The sequence below is a fragment of the Mesoplodon densirostris genome, chromosome 1 (genome assembly GCF_025265405.1).
Source record: "Mesoplodon densirostris isolate mMesDen1 chromosome 1, mMesDen1 primary haplotype, whole genome shotgun sequence".
Classification (NCBI taxonomy): Eukaryota; Metazoa; Chordata; class Mammalia; order Artiodactyla; family Ziphiidae; genus Mesoplodon; species Mesoplodon densirostris.
Genome location: NC_082661.1, coordinates 143,347,570 through 143,368,760, shown reverse-complemented (window position 1 = coordinate 143,368,760; position 21,191 = coordinate 143,347,570). Strand labels below are relative to the sequence as shown.

The following is a 21,191-nucleotide window of genomic DNA, read 5'->3' as shown; positions in this document are numbered from 1 at the left end:
TGATTTCAGACAGCAAATTTCTGACCCAGGTGTGACTTTACAGAGCAAGGTTGTTGTGCTCTAAGTCCTTGATGTTAATTAACAACAGCAGTGTTTATATGTTCATGACACATAGGAGACACATGCACATTAAAAAAAACAACTCTTTATTCTGTTAAAAGATAAAATGATCCAATAATGTTTGTAACTATTTCCGTGTTACATATCACTTGGAGGATGGAGAGTCTGAAAGAACTTCCTCTCAGGGGTTATTAGGGCATCTGTTTTCCCACTAGGCAGCCCTGTTCCTCGGAGGACACCCAACTTCCAGACCCAAGATTTTTTTATGCCTTGGATACCTGCTAGCTGAGGTCTGGAAATGTAAAGAGGTCTCACTATTAAAGCTATATTTACTATTTGGTGAGGAGAAAAAAACTTTATATTTGAAAACCACTTTGGAGCATTTTCTCAAGAACCTCCAAGGGCATTATTTCGTTTGATCTTATACCCAGGAATTAAGGATTCTAAACATCATATTGGTGTGTGTCAAGAGAGAATTCTTGCAGAATAGTGAAAGCTCCAAAGTCAAAGAGATCAACCTGTCTGCCTGATTTCTTAGAAGCACCAAAGGGTTAATGCAATTCAGAGCTGGCTCCACCTTAATAAAGCAAGCCTTCTTCTGAAGTTTTTGTATTTTCAGTATTTTGTAGGCCATTGCCTACAATAAGACCCAAAGATAAGATGGGAATGCTCACCACACAAAGCCTCTAAGGTCTGATAAATAGTGATAGGATGCAAAGGAATTGTTAGACGAATCTGAGTGATAAGAGCTGGCAGGATCCATGGGCCTCAGAAGGAGGGGGGACCCAGGGCATGCTTGGTAGAGGAGGTAGCTTTAACCTCACCAGCTAGCAGGTTCAAACTTCAAACTACTTGGTTTAAGCTTTTTCTTCATGAAATTGACTGGTTGTATGCTTAGAATCACAGAATTTACCTCTTATTATTATCACACAGGCATAGCTTCTGTGCACAGAGAAAATTAGGTTTCTAGAAATTCTCTGAAATTAGAATCGACTGCACTGTGATCACCGTAATTCTGTATGTAACAGTTATGATCACGTAGCTTTCTTTCTCTAATTCTTCTCGCCAAAGATACCCAGTGTTTCACTGGTTTTTCCTTTCTGAATCTCATACTTCTGCTAAATCAAAATATGGCTCTGACTTATTCCTCTCTCCTTTTCCTTCAAAATGCAATCTAGTGGAGATCTCTGATTCGGCTCCCCCAGCACCACTGGTGAAAGAAGTCACAAAGAGATTCTCTACCCCAGACGCTGCCCCCGTGTCAACAGAACCAGCCTGGCTGGCTTTGGCCAAAAGGAAAGCCAAGGCCTGGAGCGACTGTCCACAGATTATTAAGTAAAGAGTGACTCTTATCCATTCCTACTGCCAGTTATTGGCTTTTCTCTTGCCCTTTTTATTTATTTATTTTTTATATGAGGTAAAGAAAGAAACGAAGCTAGGGAAAAGCAGCATGTTTTATAGGCTCTAAAATAATGTTCAGAAACTGAACTGGTGGTGTTCCTTGTAAAGAGTGTATTTGCACAGCCCTAGGTCCTGGTGCCTTGAGGTCCTCCTAATTAATTCTAAAGAGAAAAATCCGTCCTAGGGACCACATGAAGCAAAATCTCCAGACTGAGAACTTCTCACGAGCGCCTGCCACACCCATTCCATGGCCCTTCCACACACATACACCCACACACCATTCAGAACATGTACTTTTGCCAATCTTTGTAATAGTTTTCTTGATTCTGTACTCCTGTTTCTTTGTTCCAAACCATTTACCATGTGCTTGGGGATTTCTACCCTTTTCTATAGTAATAGTGAAAGGATCTTATATAAACAAGAGTGCCCATTCGCCTGAATGCAGTGAGTAACTGGGAATTTTAAGTAAAAGTCTGGCTCCCAACTCTTTGCCCATGTCTGCTTCTCATGATTTTGCCCCAACAGGAAACTGTAACACAGATAGCGAGTCCATTGAGTCTTCTACTGCACTGTTGAGCTACAGGCCCCGTTATACCACAACTCTCCTCAAGGACACGTTAACCATTTGGCCCAGCTGGCTCCTAGGGAACATTTTTATTTAAAATGATTAAAGAAAAAAAAAAAAAAAAGCTACAAATTCTCTGTCTCTGAGAATCCCCGTCTAGTGCAGTTGTTCTTAAGAAGTTCAGGCTCCATCCCAGACCTACTCAATCATCAGAGATCCTGTGAGGATGGGGCCAGATGTGTATATTGTGGTAAAAACTCTTCAGATGACTTCCGGTATATCACAGAGGTTGAGAAGTGTGGGACACACTGCTTCTAGTGTAATCTAGTTTTTAAAACTCTGAAGGGGAGGCTCATATCACCCAAAGCAGCAAAGGTGAGACAGGAAAAATAATAAAACAACCCCCCAAACCAGCCATTTCTTACAGGGTTTAAGAGTCTATTGACATTACATGTCTCTGAAAATCTTTTAAATCTTTAGGGAAAGTTAACAGTAAGACAAGATTTGAAGCCTTTGTACTAAAGGACTTCCTGTGGGAAGTTTCTTTCTTTACCATAATCAAGTAATTCATATTTAGAGTCAAATGTTCAATAGCATTTATAATGTAGAGCATTCACCTTGCTACCTTTAAAAACATCTCAGAGTTTTAAGTGGCCTTGTTGTTATACATGTGATTAAAAAAAAAGGACTTGGCAATTTAAAAGCCACATATATTCACTTTTATTTCCCTAAATTTGCTTTACATGACACACAGACATACAGCAAACTCACACATTGCTGGTACTAACCTACATTTCGTGGTGTTGGCATATTACCTTTTTCTTCAATCCTGACTTCAAAATCTAAGTACAAATCCTTTGCCTAGTGCAACAGGGGAAGGAATTACATCCTTTTTTCCTCTCCTACAAAAACACATTAGTATTTTATTAGTATCATTTTCCTCTATGCTTACTCAATAGACAGTGTGCTGTTACACTATTATGTACCTTAAAGAAAGGATGATAGCAAAGTTATTTACCATATACAAGGCATTTTCTTTCTAGAAACGATGGCTCAGCCTCATGGTAGCAGCTGGCATGTGTGGTGAAGTGGATAGTTGTACTTCTGCAAGTTGGAATTAATATATATAGTGGACCTTCAGAATGTTAAGAATCAATGGAACGTTAATTTTTTTATGGCTATGAGAAGCAATTAATATTCCACTGCATGTTTTCCACAGTGATGTTCATTTCTAAATCAAATATGTAGACATTTGTTAGTTTCAATGATTTCCTCACTAATATAACACTTCTTAATAGGAATCTTTCCACCTAGAGCCCTGGAATTATACTGCTACATTAATTCTTCTGCATTGTCTTTTTCTGTCATTCTGTCAGCTTTGAATAATATCACAGTAATGGCAGAGAACAGGTGAATAAATCAGATCATTAACAAAGAATGGTAGACAAGTCAACTCTGTACTGGCTTACCTACCACTGATCCCATACAAAGGAGGAGAAATACCTCAGTTAAAAATCTTTTTAAGAGTATACTGAGGAAAGTATACTGGAAGTAAGTCATAGCACTTACTTCCAACAACTTCTAAAGGCTACATGTTTAATATTTCATGTAAAAATTACTCCTACTTTGCACTAAATACCAATGAAGTGTTATTTTGCTTTAGCTGTGTTGCAGTCTTTTCTGATCAACAACAAACTACGGGGGAAATTCTATAAAGCATATAAAAAATTCAAGACTTAAAAGAAATGAATGATTGCTAGTTAAATACACAAGCTTTTTTTTTTTAATTTAAACAAACATACACTTCTGGCAATGTTATAGATGATTAACCTCTGTTCATAAGACATATTACAAAACTAGAGGTTTTTCTTTACTTTTTAAATTTTTCAAGTGCAATTGTTTCTTATACATTAATTACTATTAAATTATCATTTTAGCCAGTTATTAGCAAATTGTACTATGTACTCATTGTCTCTTCTTGTGATGTTTAGTTTTAATTGCTTATTTTAAAGCAGAAACATTAGAGTTACAAGTGTCTTGCAATATTTTTATCAACAATAAAATGAAGTAGAGACTTAACAATAAAAATACCTTAGTGTGATTTAATTATTATTTTGAGATTTTGGTTGTATAAAGGTTTAATGTAAAATGTCCATTATTGAAGGAAAAAGATCTTTCAATAAAAAAATACCCACAAGATCTTCAGCACTGATGGAATTTCAAGCTGAAGTTTTTACTGATTTCAATGACCATCTATAGAAAGCTTGTAGCTATACATAGCTTTTGTTGAGAAAGAAAAATTTCAAGGCATTTTATATGGTACCTTATTATACTTTTAACTAGATATTTTTTGGAGAAAAATAATGAGTAGGGACAAATGTTTATCTCAATCCTAAATTGGAATTGAATGGTCTGGCATCTCACACAAAATGATCCTACAACCTCTTTACTCAAAGTGTGGGCCATGGAACAACAGCATGGGCACAAGCCGAGAGCATGTGAGAAACGCAGCTTAGGGCCGCAGACCAGACCTACTGACTCACGAGGCCAGACAAGGGCAAAGTGAGTGACATGAGCAAGGCACTTGCCTTGGGTGCCAAAAAATCAAGTAATCAAGAGGAATGCTATTTTAATGCAATATTTTAAAAATCAAGGTTAATGCAAATTCCATGATGAACAAATATCAAAATTTTAAAAAAAGACAGGGTCAGTATTACTGATTTTTCCTTTTGCCTCAGTCTCCAGTGTGGCTAAGCCAAGCCCCACTCCTTCCAGCCCTCTCAATTGGAATGTGCATTTAGCAAGAGCTCCAGGTGGTTAATACATTAAAGATGAATCCGCATGGGTCTAAAACCTGGCAGAAGATATGTTCTTTTGGGCCACCCATGGCCTCAATCCCCTTTCTGTGTTTGCGGAAATCTCTACCTTATGGGTCTTGGTAGAGGGCAGCACTCACCTCCTACCACAGTTGAAATGCCTGTTAGGTGCCTTCCTATACTCTCTCGTGGGCATAACAACATGTTTCACTTCAAATTGGAAGGGACTGTGGTTTGGGAGCAACTGACCAAAAGATGGGGGGACTGTGAGGAAGTCTGGCAGTGGTAGGAAACAGTGTCCAGCATTAGTGGGGTCAGCCATAAGGTAATAAGCATTTAGAGCCTCAAGGACAGCAGCTGTCTTCTGGCCAAAATGATATGATGATTTCAGGCATTCATTGTTTCTGGCTGTATATAGCTCCAGCCCTCTTTGTAATTCTGCAAGAGACTCAATATTCTTTTAAAAATTCATTCTGGAGGGACTGGCCAAGACAGTGGAATAGAAAGACCCTGAGCTCACCTTCTTTCATGGGCACACCAAAATCACAACTATTTGCAGAATAACCTTTGATGAAAAAGACCAGAACCTTCCAGAAAAGATCTTCTACAACTAAAGACATAAAGAAGGAAACACAACAAGTTGGGTAGAAGGGTAGGATTTGTGATACAGTCAAGTCCCATACCCCTGGAAGGAAGACCCAGATATAGGAGAATAACTACATTGCAGAGGTTCTCCCAAAGCACTATGAGGTCTGAGCCCCACATCAGGCTCCCCAGCCCAGGGGTCCTGCACCAGCAAGACAAGCCTCCAGAGCATTTTGCTTTGAAGGCCAGTAAGGTTTACCTTCAGGAGTCCCAGAGGGCTGGGGGAAAGAAAGACTTCACTCTTAAAGGGCACACACAAAAATCTCACATGCTCCAGGACCCAGGGCAAAAGCAGTCATTTGATAGAAGCCTGGGTTAGACCTACCTGCTGATCTTGGAGAGTCTTCTAAAGAGGCAGGAGGCAGCTGCAGCTCACCCTGGGGACATAGACACTGGTGGCAGCCATTCTTGGCAGTTCCTTCCGCCACATGGACATTGGTGTTGCCAAGGGCCACTGTCGAATCCTCCCTCTGGTTTTTAGCCCCAAGACCCAGCCCTGCCCTGGCCGTGCTGTCCAGGCAGCCAGTTCTAGCCTCTGGACCAGCCTCAGCCACCAGGGGGCAGACACCAGATGCAAGAAAACCACAATCCCACAGGCTGCAGACCCATCCAGCCCATCAGTAGGCCAGACCACGTCCTGGGACTATCTGGGCCTGGGTCCTGGCCCTGGCCACTAGCAGGCCAACATAAGCTCTGGGACATCCCAAACCCCATACCCAACTGTGTCAGGAACAGCCCCTCCCCCTTCCCCCCAGTGATCTGACAACAGCTCTGGGACCATTGGCCTTGCATCCAGACTCCAGGACCTGGCTGTGCCTGCCAGTGGACCAGCACTAACCCCAGGACTTGGCTTCACCCACCATAGGATGGGCAACAGCCTCGGTGTCTTCTAGACCCTGACTCTACCCACCAACGAGCCAGCACTAGCCCTGGGGCCCCTGGGGTTCTGCAGTCAGCCACCCTGTGACCTGGTCATGCCAACCAGTGGCCAGCAGCCTCTGCACAGGGCAGGGCTCAGCAACCAACCTGAACAGGGGCCAACCAAGCCTACCAGACGGCCCACATAGCTCACCACAACAGAAGGACCCACACAGCCCTCACAGCAGAAAACCACCAGGGCATATAACTTGGGTGATAAGAGGGGAATGCACTGCTGGGACACATAGGACGTCGCCTACAGAGGCCACTTCTCCAAGGTCAGAAAACATAACCAACCTACCAGAAACATAAAAATGCAAACAGCAACTTAGGCAAAATGAGGCAACAGAGGAACATGTTCTAGATGAAGGAACAAGATAAAACCCCACAAGAAAAACTAAATGAAGTGGAGATAGGCAAATACCCAAGAAAGAGGTCAGGGCAGTGATTGTAAAGATGATCAGAGAACATGGGAAAAGAATGGATACACAGAGTGAAAATTAAAAGTTTTTAACAAAGAGCTAGAAAATCTAAAGAATAACCAAACAGATAAAGAACATGATAACTGAAACTAAAAATACACTAGAAGGATCAACAGTAGACTAAATAATACAGAGGAACAGATCAGTGAGCTGGAAGACAGAGTAGTGGAAGTCATTGATGCTGAACAGAAAAAAGAAAGGAAAAGAAATGAGGACAGTATAAGAGACCTCTGGGACAACATTGAGTGCACTAATATTCTCATTATAGGGGTCCCACAAGGAGAAGAGTGACAGAAGGGGACTGAGAACATATCTGAGACATAATAACTGAAAACTTCCCTAAACTGGGAAAGGAAACAGACATCCAAGTCCAGGAAGCACAGAGAGTCCCATACAAGATTAACCCAAAAAGGAATACACTAAAACACATTATAATTAAAATGTCAAAAATTAAAGATAGAGACAATATTAAAAGCAGCCAAGGAAAAACAACAAATAACATAGAAGGGAACTCCCATAAAGCTATCGGCTGACTTTTCATCAGAAACTCTGCAGGCCAGAAGGGCAACATATTTAAAGTGATGAAAGGAAAAAACCCACAACCAGGAATACTCCCAGCAAGGCTCTCATTCAGATTTGATGGAAAGATCAGAATCTTTACAGACAAGCAAAAGCTAAAAGAGTTCAGCACCACCAAACTTACAAGAAATATTTAAGGAACTTTTCTTAATGAAAAAGAAACGGCCACAACTAGATAAATGAAAATTATGAAATGAAAAAACTCGTTGGTAAAGGCAAACATATAGTAAAGGTAGGAAATCATCCATGCACAAAGCTAGCAGGGAGGTTAAAAGAGTAGTAAAATCATCTATATCTAAAATAAGCAGTTAAGGGATACACAAAACAACTAGAGGTAAAATATGATACCAAAAATAATAATTGTGAGGGGAGGAGACTACAAATGCAGGATTGTTAAAATGTATTTGAAATTAAGAGATCAACAACATAAAACAATCATGTATAAATACAGATTACTATATAAATACCTAATGGTAACTACAAGCCAAATATCTATGATACACAAAAGAAGAGAAAAGGAATCCAAACATAACACTAAAGATAGTCATCAAATCACAAGAGAACAAAAGAAGGAACAAAAACCCTAAAATAATTAACAAAATGGCAATTAGAACATACATATAATTACTGTAAATGTAAATGGACTAAATGCTCCAATCAAAAGACATAAAGTGGCTGAATGGATAAAAAAAAAAAAAAAAGACCCATATATATCCCGCCTTCCTGCCTACAGGAGACTCACTTCAGATCTAAAGACATACACAGATTGAAAGTGAAGAGATGCAAAAGGTATTGAACACAAATGGAAATCAAAAGAAAGCCAGGGTAAGTAGCAATACTTATATATGATAAAATAGATGTTACAATAAAGACTGTTGGAAGAGACAAAGAAGGACACTACATAATGATCAAGGGATCAATTCAAGAAGACATAACAATTGTAAATATATAAACACCAACATAGGAACACCAAAATACATAAAGCAAATACCAGCAGACATAAAGGGAGAGATCAATAGTAACACAATAATAGTAAGAAAGTTTTACACCCCAATTATATCAATGGACAGATCATCCAGACAGAAAATCAGTAAGGAAACACTGTGTCTTAAATGACACATTAGATGAGATAAGACTTAATACATTTAGAACATTCCATCCAATAGCAGCAGAATACATTCTTTTCAAGTGCACATAGAACACTCTCCAGGATAAATCACATGCTAGGCCACAAAACAAGCCTCAGTAAATTTAAGAAAATTGAAATCATATCAAGCATCTTTTCCAACCACAATGCTAGAAGACCAGAAATCAACTACAAGAAAAAAATTGCAAAAACACAAACACGTGGAGACTGAACAATATGCTACTAAAAAACCAATGGATCACTGAAGAAATCAAAGAGGAAATTTTTAAAAAATACCTGGAGACAAATGAAAATGAAAAACAACGATCCAAAATCTATGGGACACAGCAAAAGCAGTTCTAAGAGAGAAGTTTATGACAATACAAGCTTACCTCAGGAAATGAGAAAAATCTCAAACAACCTAACCTTACATCTAAACTAGAAAAAGAACAAAACCCAAAGTTAGTATAAGGAAAGAAATAAAGATCAGAGCAGAAATAAATGAAGGAGACTTAAGAAACAATAAAATGAAACTAAAAGCTGCTTCTTTGAAAAGATTAAAAAAAAACTGATAAACCTTTAGCCAGACTCATCAATTAAAAAAAGAGAGAGGGCCCAAATCAATAAAATCAGAAATGGAAAAGAAGAAGTTACAACTGACACCACAGAAATATGAAAGATCATAAGAGACTACTACAGGGACTTCCCTGGTAGCGCAATGGTTAAGACTCCCTGCTCCCAGTGCAGGGGGCTGGGTTTGATCCCTGGTCAGGGAACTAGATCCCACATGCATGCCACAACTAAGAATTCGCATGCTACAACTAAGGAGCCCGTGAGCCACAACTAAGGAGCCCACGTGCTGCAACTAAGGAGCAATGTATGGAGGCCACATGCCGCAACCAAGGAGCCCGCGAGTCACAACTAAAGGAGCCCACCTGCCCCAACTAGGACCCGGTGCAACCAAATAAATAACTATTTAAAAAAATAATAAAAAATTTTAAATTATGGAAACTAATTTGATAAATAGATCCTTTCTTTGAAAATCTTTTGTTATGAATCTCAGTATAAATGAGTGAATGGTGTATTACATCACAGACTAATTTTTTAACCCACCAAGTATATTCTGATATTTTTTTCCAGAAGTCTTTTATAAAAAACCAAGTAGAACATCTGTAGCCTAATTAAAAGAAACTGTCACTTAACATATTGATGTGTTTTGTTCTATAATTCCTTTTAAAAGCATTTGTTACCCCTATAGGAAGTAAAATACGGTTGTTTTCCAATAAAGTGTAATAGACAAGTTTCTTAAACAAAATATAATCTTTAACATAAAATAAGACTATCCACATGCTCCATAATGTAAAATATTTTCAAACATCTCACAGATATATTCTAGCAAGGACTGTACTTCAATATCTTTGATTGCCACCCAATAAATCCAGACAATAAACATAATTATTTCTACATCCAATAATAAGCATTGATTCCCAGACCACAGGAGAAGAGAAAACTTCTCCAGGAAGCTGATACACACTTTGCAACTCTCCACTCTTAGATTCCAAGATCCATAGCTTCCCATCAGTAGATGCTGCTGCCAGCAACATTTCATTGCCACGGTTGTGGTTATGGAAAGCAAATGGTGTTGAATACACCCTTGAAGTAGTTTCAAATTTCCATTGGAGGTGACCTTTCATACTACAACAGTAGATAAAGCAATCATGGGAACCAAAAAATATTTCTTGCTCTGATGCTGAGGTACATGGGGATGAAAAGATTGGTTCATTGGTAGAGAACTGCCAAATCTGAAGGGTGATAAAGGCAAAAATAATTCATTCATCTCATTTCAACAGTTCTGTAAAGCTTTTCAAAATTCTTAATAAAATGAGAGAGACGCAGGCTACTGAATGGTAACTATACATAGAGAAAATAATGGCTTTCTCCCAAAAGTAGCACCCTCAGATTAGACCTCTGTCCCAATGGTAAAATCTAGCACAAAACCCACCAGTGTCCTTATTACATAAATCACCACTATTCATAATATTATGAAGTAAAATTCATTTCAAACCCCATTCAAAAGTTATTACTAATATGTTCAGAGACACTTATTTCAAAGAAAAAACTACACAGTTTTCAGTGTATCTTATTAAAAACTGTATCTTATTCTGGTCTCCTAATGGAGGAATAAGGGTGTAAGTAGGCTGAAAGGAAAAGTTTATGTGCAATAATTTAAAGCTTTAAACAAAGAGCTATGAGTTGTGTGTCTACCCTGTAGATATATACACTGTTTGCTTATTTCAAAGCTACTATAGATTAACCTGTCAGTCATATTTTAAAGAAAACACACAAGGAAGAAAAAGCATAAGTCTAAGATAGTGTTTACAAATCCATAGTAATAGGAGTACAGTGAAAGCAAAATAAAAAGAGTGGGTATATTCATGAAATATGATTTGTAATCTCAATTCTGTCCCTGACTTGGACAAAATCACTTTAATCTTTTTGGTTCATTCAGAAAAGGTAAAAAAAAAAAAAAGGGGGGGGGTAATAGCATTTGCTCCTTCTTTTTAGAAATCCAAAGGTGAGAATATATTCAAATTACTTTGTAAATAAAAAATATTAAGTGAACTTAATAAAAGATTTCATCACAAAGTAATTGTCACACAGAACAAAAGAAACTGCTAGGCTACGAGGGGTGAATGTAGAATAAAAAGCACCCAGAGTCAACTCTAGCCAGCAATGGGCTAACTTATGTTGGAGCTAGTACACTCTCAAGTCCACAAAATAATCCCTAAAATCAAAAACACAGAAGTTGTGCCACAGTCACTTATGGGTAAAGAAGTAGAGATTATTATCCCAACGAAAGACTTATTATAACTCAGAAGGAGCCTACCCTGCCGATCATGAAGTTGAAGATGGAACTTCCATACAATGCAAATTGAGTTATGTAACAGATTTAGGTTTTCATAGAAGAAGCAGGAGTTTATTTCAATGTTCACAATCGGAATAGAGGTTATAATAAAGTTGGCTAAAAACTGATAACCTGGGCTTCCCTGGTGGCGCAGTGGTTGAAGAGTCCGCCTGCCGATGCAGGGGACACGGGTTCGTGCCCCGGTCCGGGAAGATCCCACATGCCGCGGAGCGGCTGGGCCCGTGAGCCATGGCCACTGGGCCTGCGTGTCCGGAGCCTGTGCTCCGCAACGGGAGAGGCCACAACGGTGAGAGGCCCGCGTAACGCAAAAAAAAAAAAAAAAAAAAAAAAAAAAACTGATAACATTTTTTAAATTGTGAGAGGAGAATGGCAAAAGTAAAACAATGTTTGGATAGAATCTTTTAAATCTATTATAGCGTCATTCAAAAATTTAAAAACCCATGGTTTGACAATTAAAATAGAATTCGTTTTCAACACAATGGGTTGAATAATGTTTAAAATTTTACTTCAGTTGTCACCAGCTACTATGCCTTTGAGAAATGTAAGTAAAACAGAACTAGAAATTTTTACCTGTTCTCCAAAGTGAGTAAAGCAGAGAAAATTCCCATCTACACAGCCAATACAAATATACTGTAGGCAACACCGTGGAGAAGAAAAGAGTGGCTTGTCACAGGAATATTTCCAAACTCTCTTCCCAGTAGCCTGTCATGGGCAAAAAGCAATTCACAGCATTTAAATCATTCTACTAATCAATTACCCTTTATAAAATAAACTCATAAATCTCCCAGAGGTAAAGCTATGAACACCAGAAAATGCTATAATGGAATGCTGACATTATAAATGAAGCTAGTACACATATACACAGCTATAAAATTAATTAGTGCTACTTATGAATGCTAAGATAAAAACTTGCAATAAAACCAGGAAAGAAATAACTAGCACATAAACTCCATCCTTAGAATGGACATGAAGTTCTTGACAGGACTGAGAACAGTCTGCCAACTTAAAAATTGATAGGACTTCCCTGGTGGCGCAGTGGTTAAGAATCTGTGTGCCAAAGGAGGGGACACGGGTTCGATTCCTGGTCCAGGAAGATCCCCACGCCACGGAGCAACTAAGCCCGCACGCTGCAACTTCTGAAGCCCATGCCTAGAGCCCAGGCTCTGCAACTACTGAAGCCGGAGCACCTACAGCCTGTGCTCCGCAACAAGCTACTGCAATAAGAAGCCCATGCACCACAATGAAGAGTAGCCCCTGCTCTCTGCCACTAGAGAAAGCCCATGCACAGCAATGAAGACCCAACGTAGCCAAAAAAATTAAATTAAATTAAAATAAAATAAAAAATTGATAAAAGACATACACAGAACTTAGATTTTTCTCATCTTTCTATACTTCCTGTCAGTCATTTTTAATGAATTCTGGTTCAGTAATGTATGGACTATATCTAACTGAGATCTACTTCAAATTTTCAGAATTCAAAGCAAAAATAAAAAATATTAAAGAAAAATAAGTAATAAAATCAAAAATATTCTTTTATGCCTACAGGATTTATAGCCAGTAAAAGTCCTCCCAGTGTAGCAAAATACAAGTGATATGGAATCAGGCTCAAACAAGGAGAAGAAAAAACAGTTCCTCCGCATTTCAACTTCCAAACACACTTCTTTTTCTGCAAATAAGAAAGCAAATTAAAAAAAAAGAAGAAAGAAAAAGAAAGCAAATTAATTGGTTTCTGCTGGTGATTAACAAAATATACATATCGTGTCCCTCCTGATGTTATGTCTATCTTAGTTAATATAATTTTTATTTTTCATTTAAAAATAATATATACTCACTGTGTAGAATCAAGTTAGTATAAAAAGATGACAAAAGCCAATGCCCAGAGATTACCACTGTTAACATTTTAGCATTTTCCCTTTTGATCTTTTTGGTACACGCATACACACACACAGCTTAATATACTTGAGATCATCATTCTGAATATCATACACTTTTTATCTAATTTAGCTCACTTATTTTGTAAAACTCTTTAAATATTACTTTAATGGATCATATCCCATATGAACACAAAATAATTTCTCTACCTTATCATTGAAAATCGTCTTGAACTAATTGCTTGGTGTTATAAACAATTTGGAAATAGATACCTTCATGCATATATCTGTCCATGTTACTGATTATTTTGCCAGGACAGATTCCTAGAAGAATTTTACTGAATCAAAGGATATGAAATTGTTACCTATGGTCAAATTGTTTTCCTCGAAGGCTTTACCTCCCACCATTCTCATCAGCATTTAATGCTACCCTCTAATAACATTTGCTTCTTTATCTCAAAGTTTTAAATTTTCATTCCTTAGATTCTTAAACATATGAAATATTTAAATACATTTACTAGCTATTTCTTCTTTGGGGTCCTGTGCATTTATATCCCTTGTTTATTTTTCTATCTGGAACTTTATATTTTTCTTATTAATTTGTATTTGCTCTTAATTTATACTTATAAATATTTTAACACTGTCACACTTGTTTCAAAAACTTTTCCCAACTTATTTCTTTTTAATTTTATAATTCTTAAATTTAAAAATTTTGTGTAATCAGGTCTTATTGATATTTTTGTGATTCTTCTCTATTGTCAAGATGGCATTCTAAGTTCCTTATATTTCAAAACCCTGAGTAGCAAATTTATTTGTGAAAATTCTGTAAGGAAGTTAAAACTGTCTTAAGATATTATGGCTGTTAATTAACCCCTTAATCTTCCCAGATCACAAACTTGGGAATAGTTAATACCTGCTCCCCTAGTCACCACCACCTGATAGTTTCACACTCTTCTATCTATGCTTATGGTATGAAATTGATGAATTGAATTCTTACATATATATCTAAAGCATATGCATGCTGGTCATGAGAGCCAATGTAAAAAAGTCCTGTGGTTGGATCCACAGTTGCTGAGCTTTTGACAGCATCCTCAGTAGTAAACATCCAGTATTTTTCTCCACTATTACTCTTCAGAATATAAACCAACCCATTATAACAGCCTGTTGGGAAACAAAATACAAAAGATGAGATTTAGATATGTCACTGGAAAATAATTATTTGGCTTAAATCATGACAATATATATTCGATGTTCTTCATGTGTACTTAGGCTCTACGTTTGGCTCAATTTACATTTCAGCAAAGCAGCAACCATTCGTATAAAAAACCTATTTAGTAGGTACACCTTACATTTTAAAAGTACCATAAAGTGCTTCACTACCAGGAAAACAATGAACATGAGCATGCTGCAGCAGAAACAGGCTTTGACAGACCTGGATTCAGATCTTGTCATGGCCATCCTTTGGGCAAGTTACCTAGCATCGCTGAGCCTAGATTATCTTTCTGCTGAGTGTGGATACATCTACATCAGGGTTACTGTGATAATTAGGATAAATGCCCAGTACATAGTAGGTGTTCCAGAAATGCTAACATTAACAATGATCAAATGTTTACTGACCTTTTACCTTGTGAAGGGTACTACTCTAAGAATTTTATATCTATTAACTCATGTAATGCTCACAGTGAAGTGCTACTATATGCATATATACATATATTTTTTATTTTGGCAGTGTTGGGTCTTCGTTGCTGCGCACGGGCTTTCTCTAGCTGCCGGGAGCAGGGGCTACTCTTTGTTGCAGTGCACAGGCTTCTCACTGCAGTGGCTTCTCTTGTTGTGAAGCATGGGCTCTAGGCATGCGGGCTTCAGTAGTTGTGGCACATGGGCTCTAGAGCACAGGCTCAGTAGTTACGGCACACGGGCTTAGTTGCTCCACTGCATGTGGGATCTTCCCGGACCAGGGATCAAACCTGTGTCCCCTGCATTGGCAGGCAGATTCTTAACCACTGCACCGCCAGGGAAGTCCCTGGAGCAGTGGACTCTTGATTGTGGTAGTGGTTACATGATAGCATGTATCTGTCAAAATATAAAACTGCATACTAAAAAGGGTTTTACTGTATATTATATTAATAACAAATATTTAACAACACTGAACTGTATATTTAACAGTTCCGTTAACAACACTGAACTGTATATTTGAAAATTGCTGAGAGTGAATCTTACAAGTTCTCATCACAAGAAAAAAATTGTAACTGTGAGGTGATGTATGCTAACTAGATTTACCGTGGTAATCATTTTGCAATATACACATATCAAACATTATACTGTATACCTTAAGCTAATAAAATGTTATGTCAATTACATCTCAATAAAACTGGAAATTTTTTTAAAAAGAGAAAAAAAGTACTAAGTGACCACCATGTGCCAGAGGCTTTGGGTTTAGACACTTGGAATGCAAACAGTAACCTCAATGAGCTGACTTTCATGGATAGGGATTACTCATGATCATTCACATGTATAACTGAAAGTTTCCTGTAGTATAATTTTCAAAATGTAGGTTTTCAATACAGAAGAATCAAACTCAGATTCAAGTAGATTCTAGCCAGGCTAACATAAGTAGGGAGATATATTCCTAAGCACTTAGTCTGAAAAGCTTTGGTAAACGGATGCCATGAGCACTGAAGTAAAACTTGAGGTAGTTTGGGGGGTAAAAAGAGAGTGGTAGTTGAGGAGACATTACGCCTAGACCCCCATATCTTTGTAAAGTAAAAGTCACCTACACCTTAATGAAACTGAGTAGAAGGTAGTAGCTAACACTTGTTGAAGGTCACAGAGCTGGTAATAGCTTTAGAGCTAGGTTCAAATCCAGAAACTCTAACCTAAGGCCCACACTGTGAATCAGCATGTAGTTAACTATTATTATTTGAGCACAGCCTGTCCCTAGCAATGTACTAAAGGATTCACAAGCAATTATTTCATTTAATCCTCTCAAAAGCTCTATGATTATTGTGGTAGTTTTAAAATATATCCACAAATTCTTTGATACTCAAAGAGATATTCAACAGGTGAAGCTAATTCCCCTCCGAGTGTGGGCCAGACTTAATGACATTCTTCTAATAACAGAATAAAGCACAAATAATGGTATACAACTTTAGACACTAGAAGTACTGCGTTCCTCCTCAATCACTCTCTTGGGTCACTCACTCTGAGGGAAGTTAGCTTCCATGTTGTGAGGGCATTCAAGCAGCCTATGGAGAAGCCCATGTGGCAAGAAACTGAAGTTTCCTGCCAAAAACCAGCAAAAACTGAAGTCTTCTGTTTGCAGCAATGTGAGTAAGCCATCTTAGAAGCAGATTTTTCCAGCTCGTCAAGGCTTCAGATGGTTGCAGCCACAGGAAAAACACTGAGCCAGAACTTTCAGCTAAACCCCTCCTAAATTCCTGACCCATAAAAACTGTGAGATAATAAATGTTTATTAAAGCAACTATATCCCAATAAAAAAATTAAAAAATGTTTATTATTCTAAACCATTAAGTCTGGGGATAATCTGTGATGCAGCACCATGTTTTATTTATTATGCCCATATACTCATAAGAAAACTGAAGTTCTAAGAAGTTCAGCAACTCGTTGAAGGTCACAGAGCTGGTAACAGCTTTAGAGCTAGCTTCAAATCCAGAAACTCTGACCCAAGGCCCACACTGTGAATCAGCATGTAGTTAACTATGATTCTTTGACAGCAACCAAACCTACTATACGTAGGTTTTTAAAATTTAACTTGGCCCTACTAGCATTACCATATGGTAATTAAATTTAACTCTATAAACCTCAAATTCAGAAACTTACCCACTACAATGAAGTTTCCACACTTAGATACACATGCTGAGGATTCAATGCGATCTCCCAAAATCTGTTCCCATTTCACCTTTCCAGAGTAAAGATCAACTGCCATCATTCTATGAGAATGCGAGCCAATGTACACAGTTGCAGATGACTTATCAACAGCTGGTATTACAACCAGAGGTGAAGCATCCACACATTTGCCTGTGTCTGACCTCCACCTCACATGAAACTCCATTTTCTCAGCCCCCATCACAGATGTTTCCTCTTCAGAAACTTTTGCAACACAGGACATATCTTTTGACTTCCCAATAAGAGCTGGAGGATTTAAGCTTTTCATATTTTGAATGTTAGTCTGTGAAATTAAATCAGAAGAATAGGCTGAAGGGCAATGTTCCAACTTAGTTAAAAACCTAGTAGTATTCAGAGACAAAATCTGACTCCCTCGGCTCAGTGCAATAAAAGCATTGATCTCGTCACAATTTAAAGGCATGACAGATTCCTGATGTAAAGATTTTCCACTGGTTTCCTCTTGATTAACATCACTGGATTTTCTTTTTGTGGCATAATTCTTGCTAAATGTCAGATCTTCATCTGGAAACACTGTTTGAAGGATGTGATTGTAAATCTCTAAAATAGAACTGCTAAGAATAATTTCTAGAAGCCCAGGTACTGACGTGCCAACAAAGTTTTCAATCTCATTGAGGAGCCGTATGGACTTCAAAGAATCTCCTCCACTATTTAAGAAGAGTGACTCATCAGGAACCTTCAAAGGGTCTTCTGAGAGACTCAGAACAGACTACAGATTAGAGAAGTGAGAAATATGGTGAAGTTAAAGATCTAAAACCAAAAGAATTCAGCATTTAAAGGTAATATATAGATGATGGTAACTACATTAATGAGATAAACACAAAACACACACAAAATAAATTTTTTAACAATTTAAATAAATTTTAAAATTATTTTCTGTATAGTAAAGGAGACCATCATTATGCTACCAATTTTGTCACGAACTACCCTAGAACTGCAAATTATACTTCCCTTTAGAGCAGTTTTTCTACCCATACAATAGGGAATGGAATTATAAAAACACCTGATTTAATATCAGATATTAACAATATCTGATATTTCTATAATATGGGAATAATTATTTTCACTAACTTCACATAAACCAAAATTATTTTCCAAGAATCTAAAAATGAAGTGGATATTACTTTTATCTAGATATCTATTTTCAGACAAGACTATACAGTTACATCCTCTTGTTAGAACCCTTTAGAAAACTCCAAATTTTATCTAAGAAAAATTATACTGACCTGTAAATCATAGGTAATAAAATATATATTTTAAAATAAATTTTTAATTGTTATATACATACATATATATATATATATATATATATATATATATATATATATATATATATATATATATAAATTCCCTTAAGCAGAAACATACATGTTGTTACTGAAAGTTCTTCTGGAATAATTATGTTAAGCCTTTATACCACAGATTGTGGTACAGCAAGATTCGGCTATTTTTTTCAACTCTGACAAGTGTTACTGCACTTGACTGACCATCTTAGGGAAAAGTTATGTCAAGAGAGGTTTTGTCTACTCGTGCCTTTTTTTTTTTTTTTTTTTTACTCGTGCCTTTTATGACTACCTCACTTCCAGTAAATTTCTATATAGGGAGCTTAATCTAGTCTTGCAGTAGAGAACCTAACTAACCCTTATTTGAATACAAATTGAATAAAACAAAGCTATACTACTTAACATCTGCACAGCAGTAATATTCTTAGAAAATTTTATCAGACTTATTAGGATGCTACATTCCCTGAAGATATACAACAACCTCCTGATAATAACAAATTTGTATCTTAAAAGTTGTACCTTCCACAAATGATGCAATTTTTCCCAAAGTTCCTCTTTTCCATTGAGTTTACACTCAGATCTCAAGTCTATGGAGTTTAAATAAATCTTATTTAACTCAGAAACATCAATTTTGCCTTAATATAAAAGAGAAACAACAATTTTTAAATTTCAGCTTGACCCCTTCATGTCTTTGTTAGTCACAATACACACATTTTTCATTGTTAAGGTTAGAAATCCTATATAATAGTTTGTCATGCAGAATCAATAATCAAGAAGACAGTCCCATGCTACCCAGAATGTAATGGGTAGCAGATAAGAAGAAAGGAGGGACTTCCCTGGTGGCGCAGTGGTTAGGAATCCAATGCCTGCCAACGCAGAGGACACTGGTTCAATCCCTGGTCTGGGAAGATCCCACCTGCCACGGAGCGACTAAGCCCGTGCGCCACAACTACTGGAGCCTGCGAGCCTAGAGCCCGTGCTCCACAACAAGAGAAGACACCACAATGAGAAGCCTGTGCACCGCAACACTAGTGCACCACAACAGAGTAGCCCCTGCTCGCCGCAACTACAGAAAGCCCGCACACAGCAGCGAAGACACAACGCAGCCAAAAATAAATAATTTTTAAAAAAGAAAAAATAAAAGGAAAGCCCACATGCAGCAACAAAGACCCAAGGCAGCCAAAAAATAAATAATTTTAAATAAAAGAAAAAAAAAAGAAAGGAGGGGCTAATGTTGCTCTCATTTAAAAAGCTAAAGAAATGGTACTATTTACTGAGCAATAACCACATTCTGAAATATTAAGTAAAGATGAAACTGGGAAAGTAATAGAATATGGTGATTAAGAGCACATGTTTTGAAGTCAAACAGTCCTACAGAATTTCAACTCTACTACTAACTAGCAATGTGATTTTGGAGAAATTATTTAACCTCTTAAGCCTTATTTTCCACATCAGTAAATGGGAATAATACCACATACTCACAGGAGTTTCTGGAGATAAAATGAGTTAATTATACAAAGTATTTAACAGAGGGTCTACCACAATATATATTAGTATTACTTATAATAATAAGGATTTAAGTGGCCTTTAAACTAGTTAATACAATTAGTATCATTTGGCACTGAAACATAGCTGCTTCAAATTATTTTACCATGAGATGTAAATGGTAGAGAATCAATCAACACAAGCTCATCCGGGATTGCATGACTTGGAAGATGTTTCTGCAGTTCTTTAAAGATGTAATCCTTTACTAAATCATTTTTGGACACCATGAACAAAATTAATTTTTCCTGATTATACCATGTAACTGCACAAGATTCCACTTGTTGAAGACCTTCAGCAACCTATGAGAGAGATTATCTCAATTTGCCAATAAGGACATTTAAAAACAAACTTCCTAAATACTCTGTATTCAATACAGCCAAATTAAAATCTGGAATTCACTAGAGATTTTTAAAAAATTGTTTCCTACTATCACTATTACCAACACACAAGGTTCTTAATGTTTTCCAAAAATAATAGCTCCCAGAGCAAAATAAGTCAACTTATTTTCAGTTATCAAAATCCACTTTGTCACTTATTTAAAAAACAACTCTTCATGCTGAGAACAAAGTGCACAATGAATTATCCATATCTTCTACTGTTTAAATAATACTTCTAGGTTTAAATAATACTGACAGAGAACCCTGGAACAGAAAAGTAGTTATGGCTGCCTCTAATACCTACATATATTAATAGATATTTAATATTTAAACAGTTCTACCTGTTGCACAAGTTCAATGTTAAGACGTTTGCCATGACGTTTGATCTGACTGTCCTTTCGTCCCAAGAAAAATATCTCTCCATCTTTTATAGTCACAAAGTCTCCTGTGGCCCTCATTGTGCCAAGTGGTACTGTCATTTCATCATCAAGAAAACATACTCTATTTCTGCCACCTTCACAAGATATAAACAACAATGTAATTTTTTAAATTCATGGAAAATATATTACAAACCATGAAATCAGAACATCTCCAAAAGCTCAGTTACTAAGTTTCAAAGTTTGAATATTTATATAAAAAAGGGGACTCACTTTTAAATGTTATCTGATAAAAT

At 37.1% G+C, this 21,191-nt stretch overlaps 2 protein-coding genes across 8 annotated transcripts in view; one reads left to right on the top strand and one right to left on the bottom strand.

The window, feature by feature from the left end:
- Positions 1-21,191, top strand: part of CRACD (capping protein inhibiting regulator of actin dynamics) — a 315,539-nt gene that overhangs the window by 271,002 nt on the left and 23,346 nt on the right. For 3 of the 4 annotated variants that reach the window (XM_060109260.1, XM_060109243.1, XM_060109269.1), the window contains one exon: positions 1,239-3,963. The exons of the other annotated variant lie outside the window; for it this stretch is intronic. In XM_060109260.1, coding sequence (XP_059965243.1) covers positions 1,239-1,399 — 161 coding nt within the window. In that variant the 3' untranslated portion in view covers positions 1,400-3,963. Of the gene's footprint in view, positions 1-1,238; positions 3,964-21,191 lie in introns of those variants that run through there. 4 annotated transcript variants of the gene reach the window in all.
- The window catches only part of AASDH (aminoadipate-semialdehyde dehydrogenase), a 36,638-nt gene continuing 25,218 nt past the window's right edge, over positions 9,772-21,191 (bottom strand). For 3 of the 4 annotated variants that reach the window (XM_060109282.1, XM_060109290.1, XM_060109299.1), the window contains 8 exons: positions 20,860-21,032; positions 20,248-20,440; positions 19,116-19,231; positions 17,230-18,022; positions 14,387-14,550; positions 13,062-13,184; positions 12,089-12,220; positions 9,772-10,394 (listed from right to left, as the gene is read on the bottom strand). In XM_060109282.1, the coding sequence (XP_059965265.1) occupies positions 10,002-10,394; positions 12,089-12,220; positions 13,062-13,184; positions 14,387-14,550; positions 17,230-18,022; positions 19,116-19,231; positions 20,248-20,440; positions 20,860-21,032 (2,087 nt within the window). In that variant the 3' untranslated portion in view covers positions 9,772-10,001. The remainder of the gene's footprint in view (positions 10,395-12,088; positions 12,221-13,061; positions 13,185-14,386; positions 14,551-17,229; positions 18,023-19,115; positions 19,232-20,247; positions 20,441-20,859; positions 21,033-21,191) is intronic. The other variant, XM_060109308.1, reaches the window with a different exon arrangement.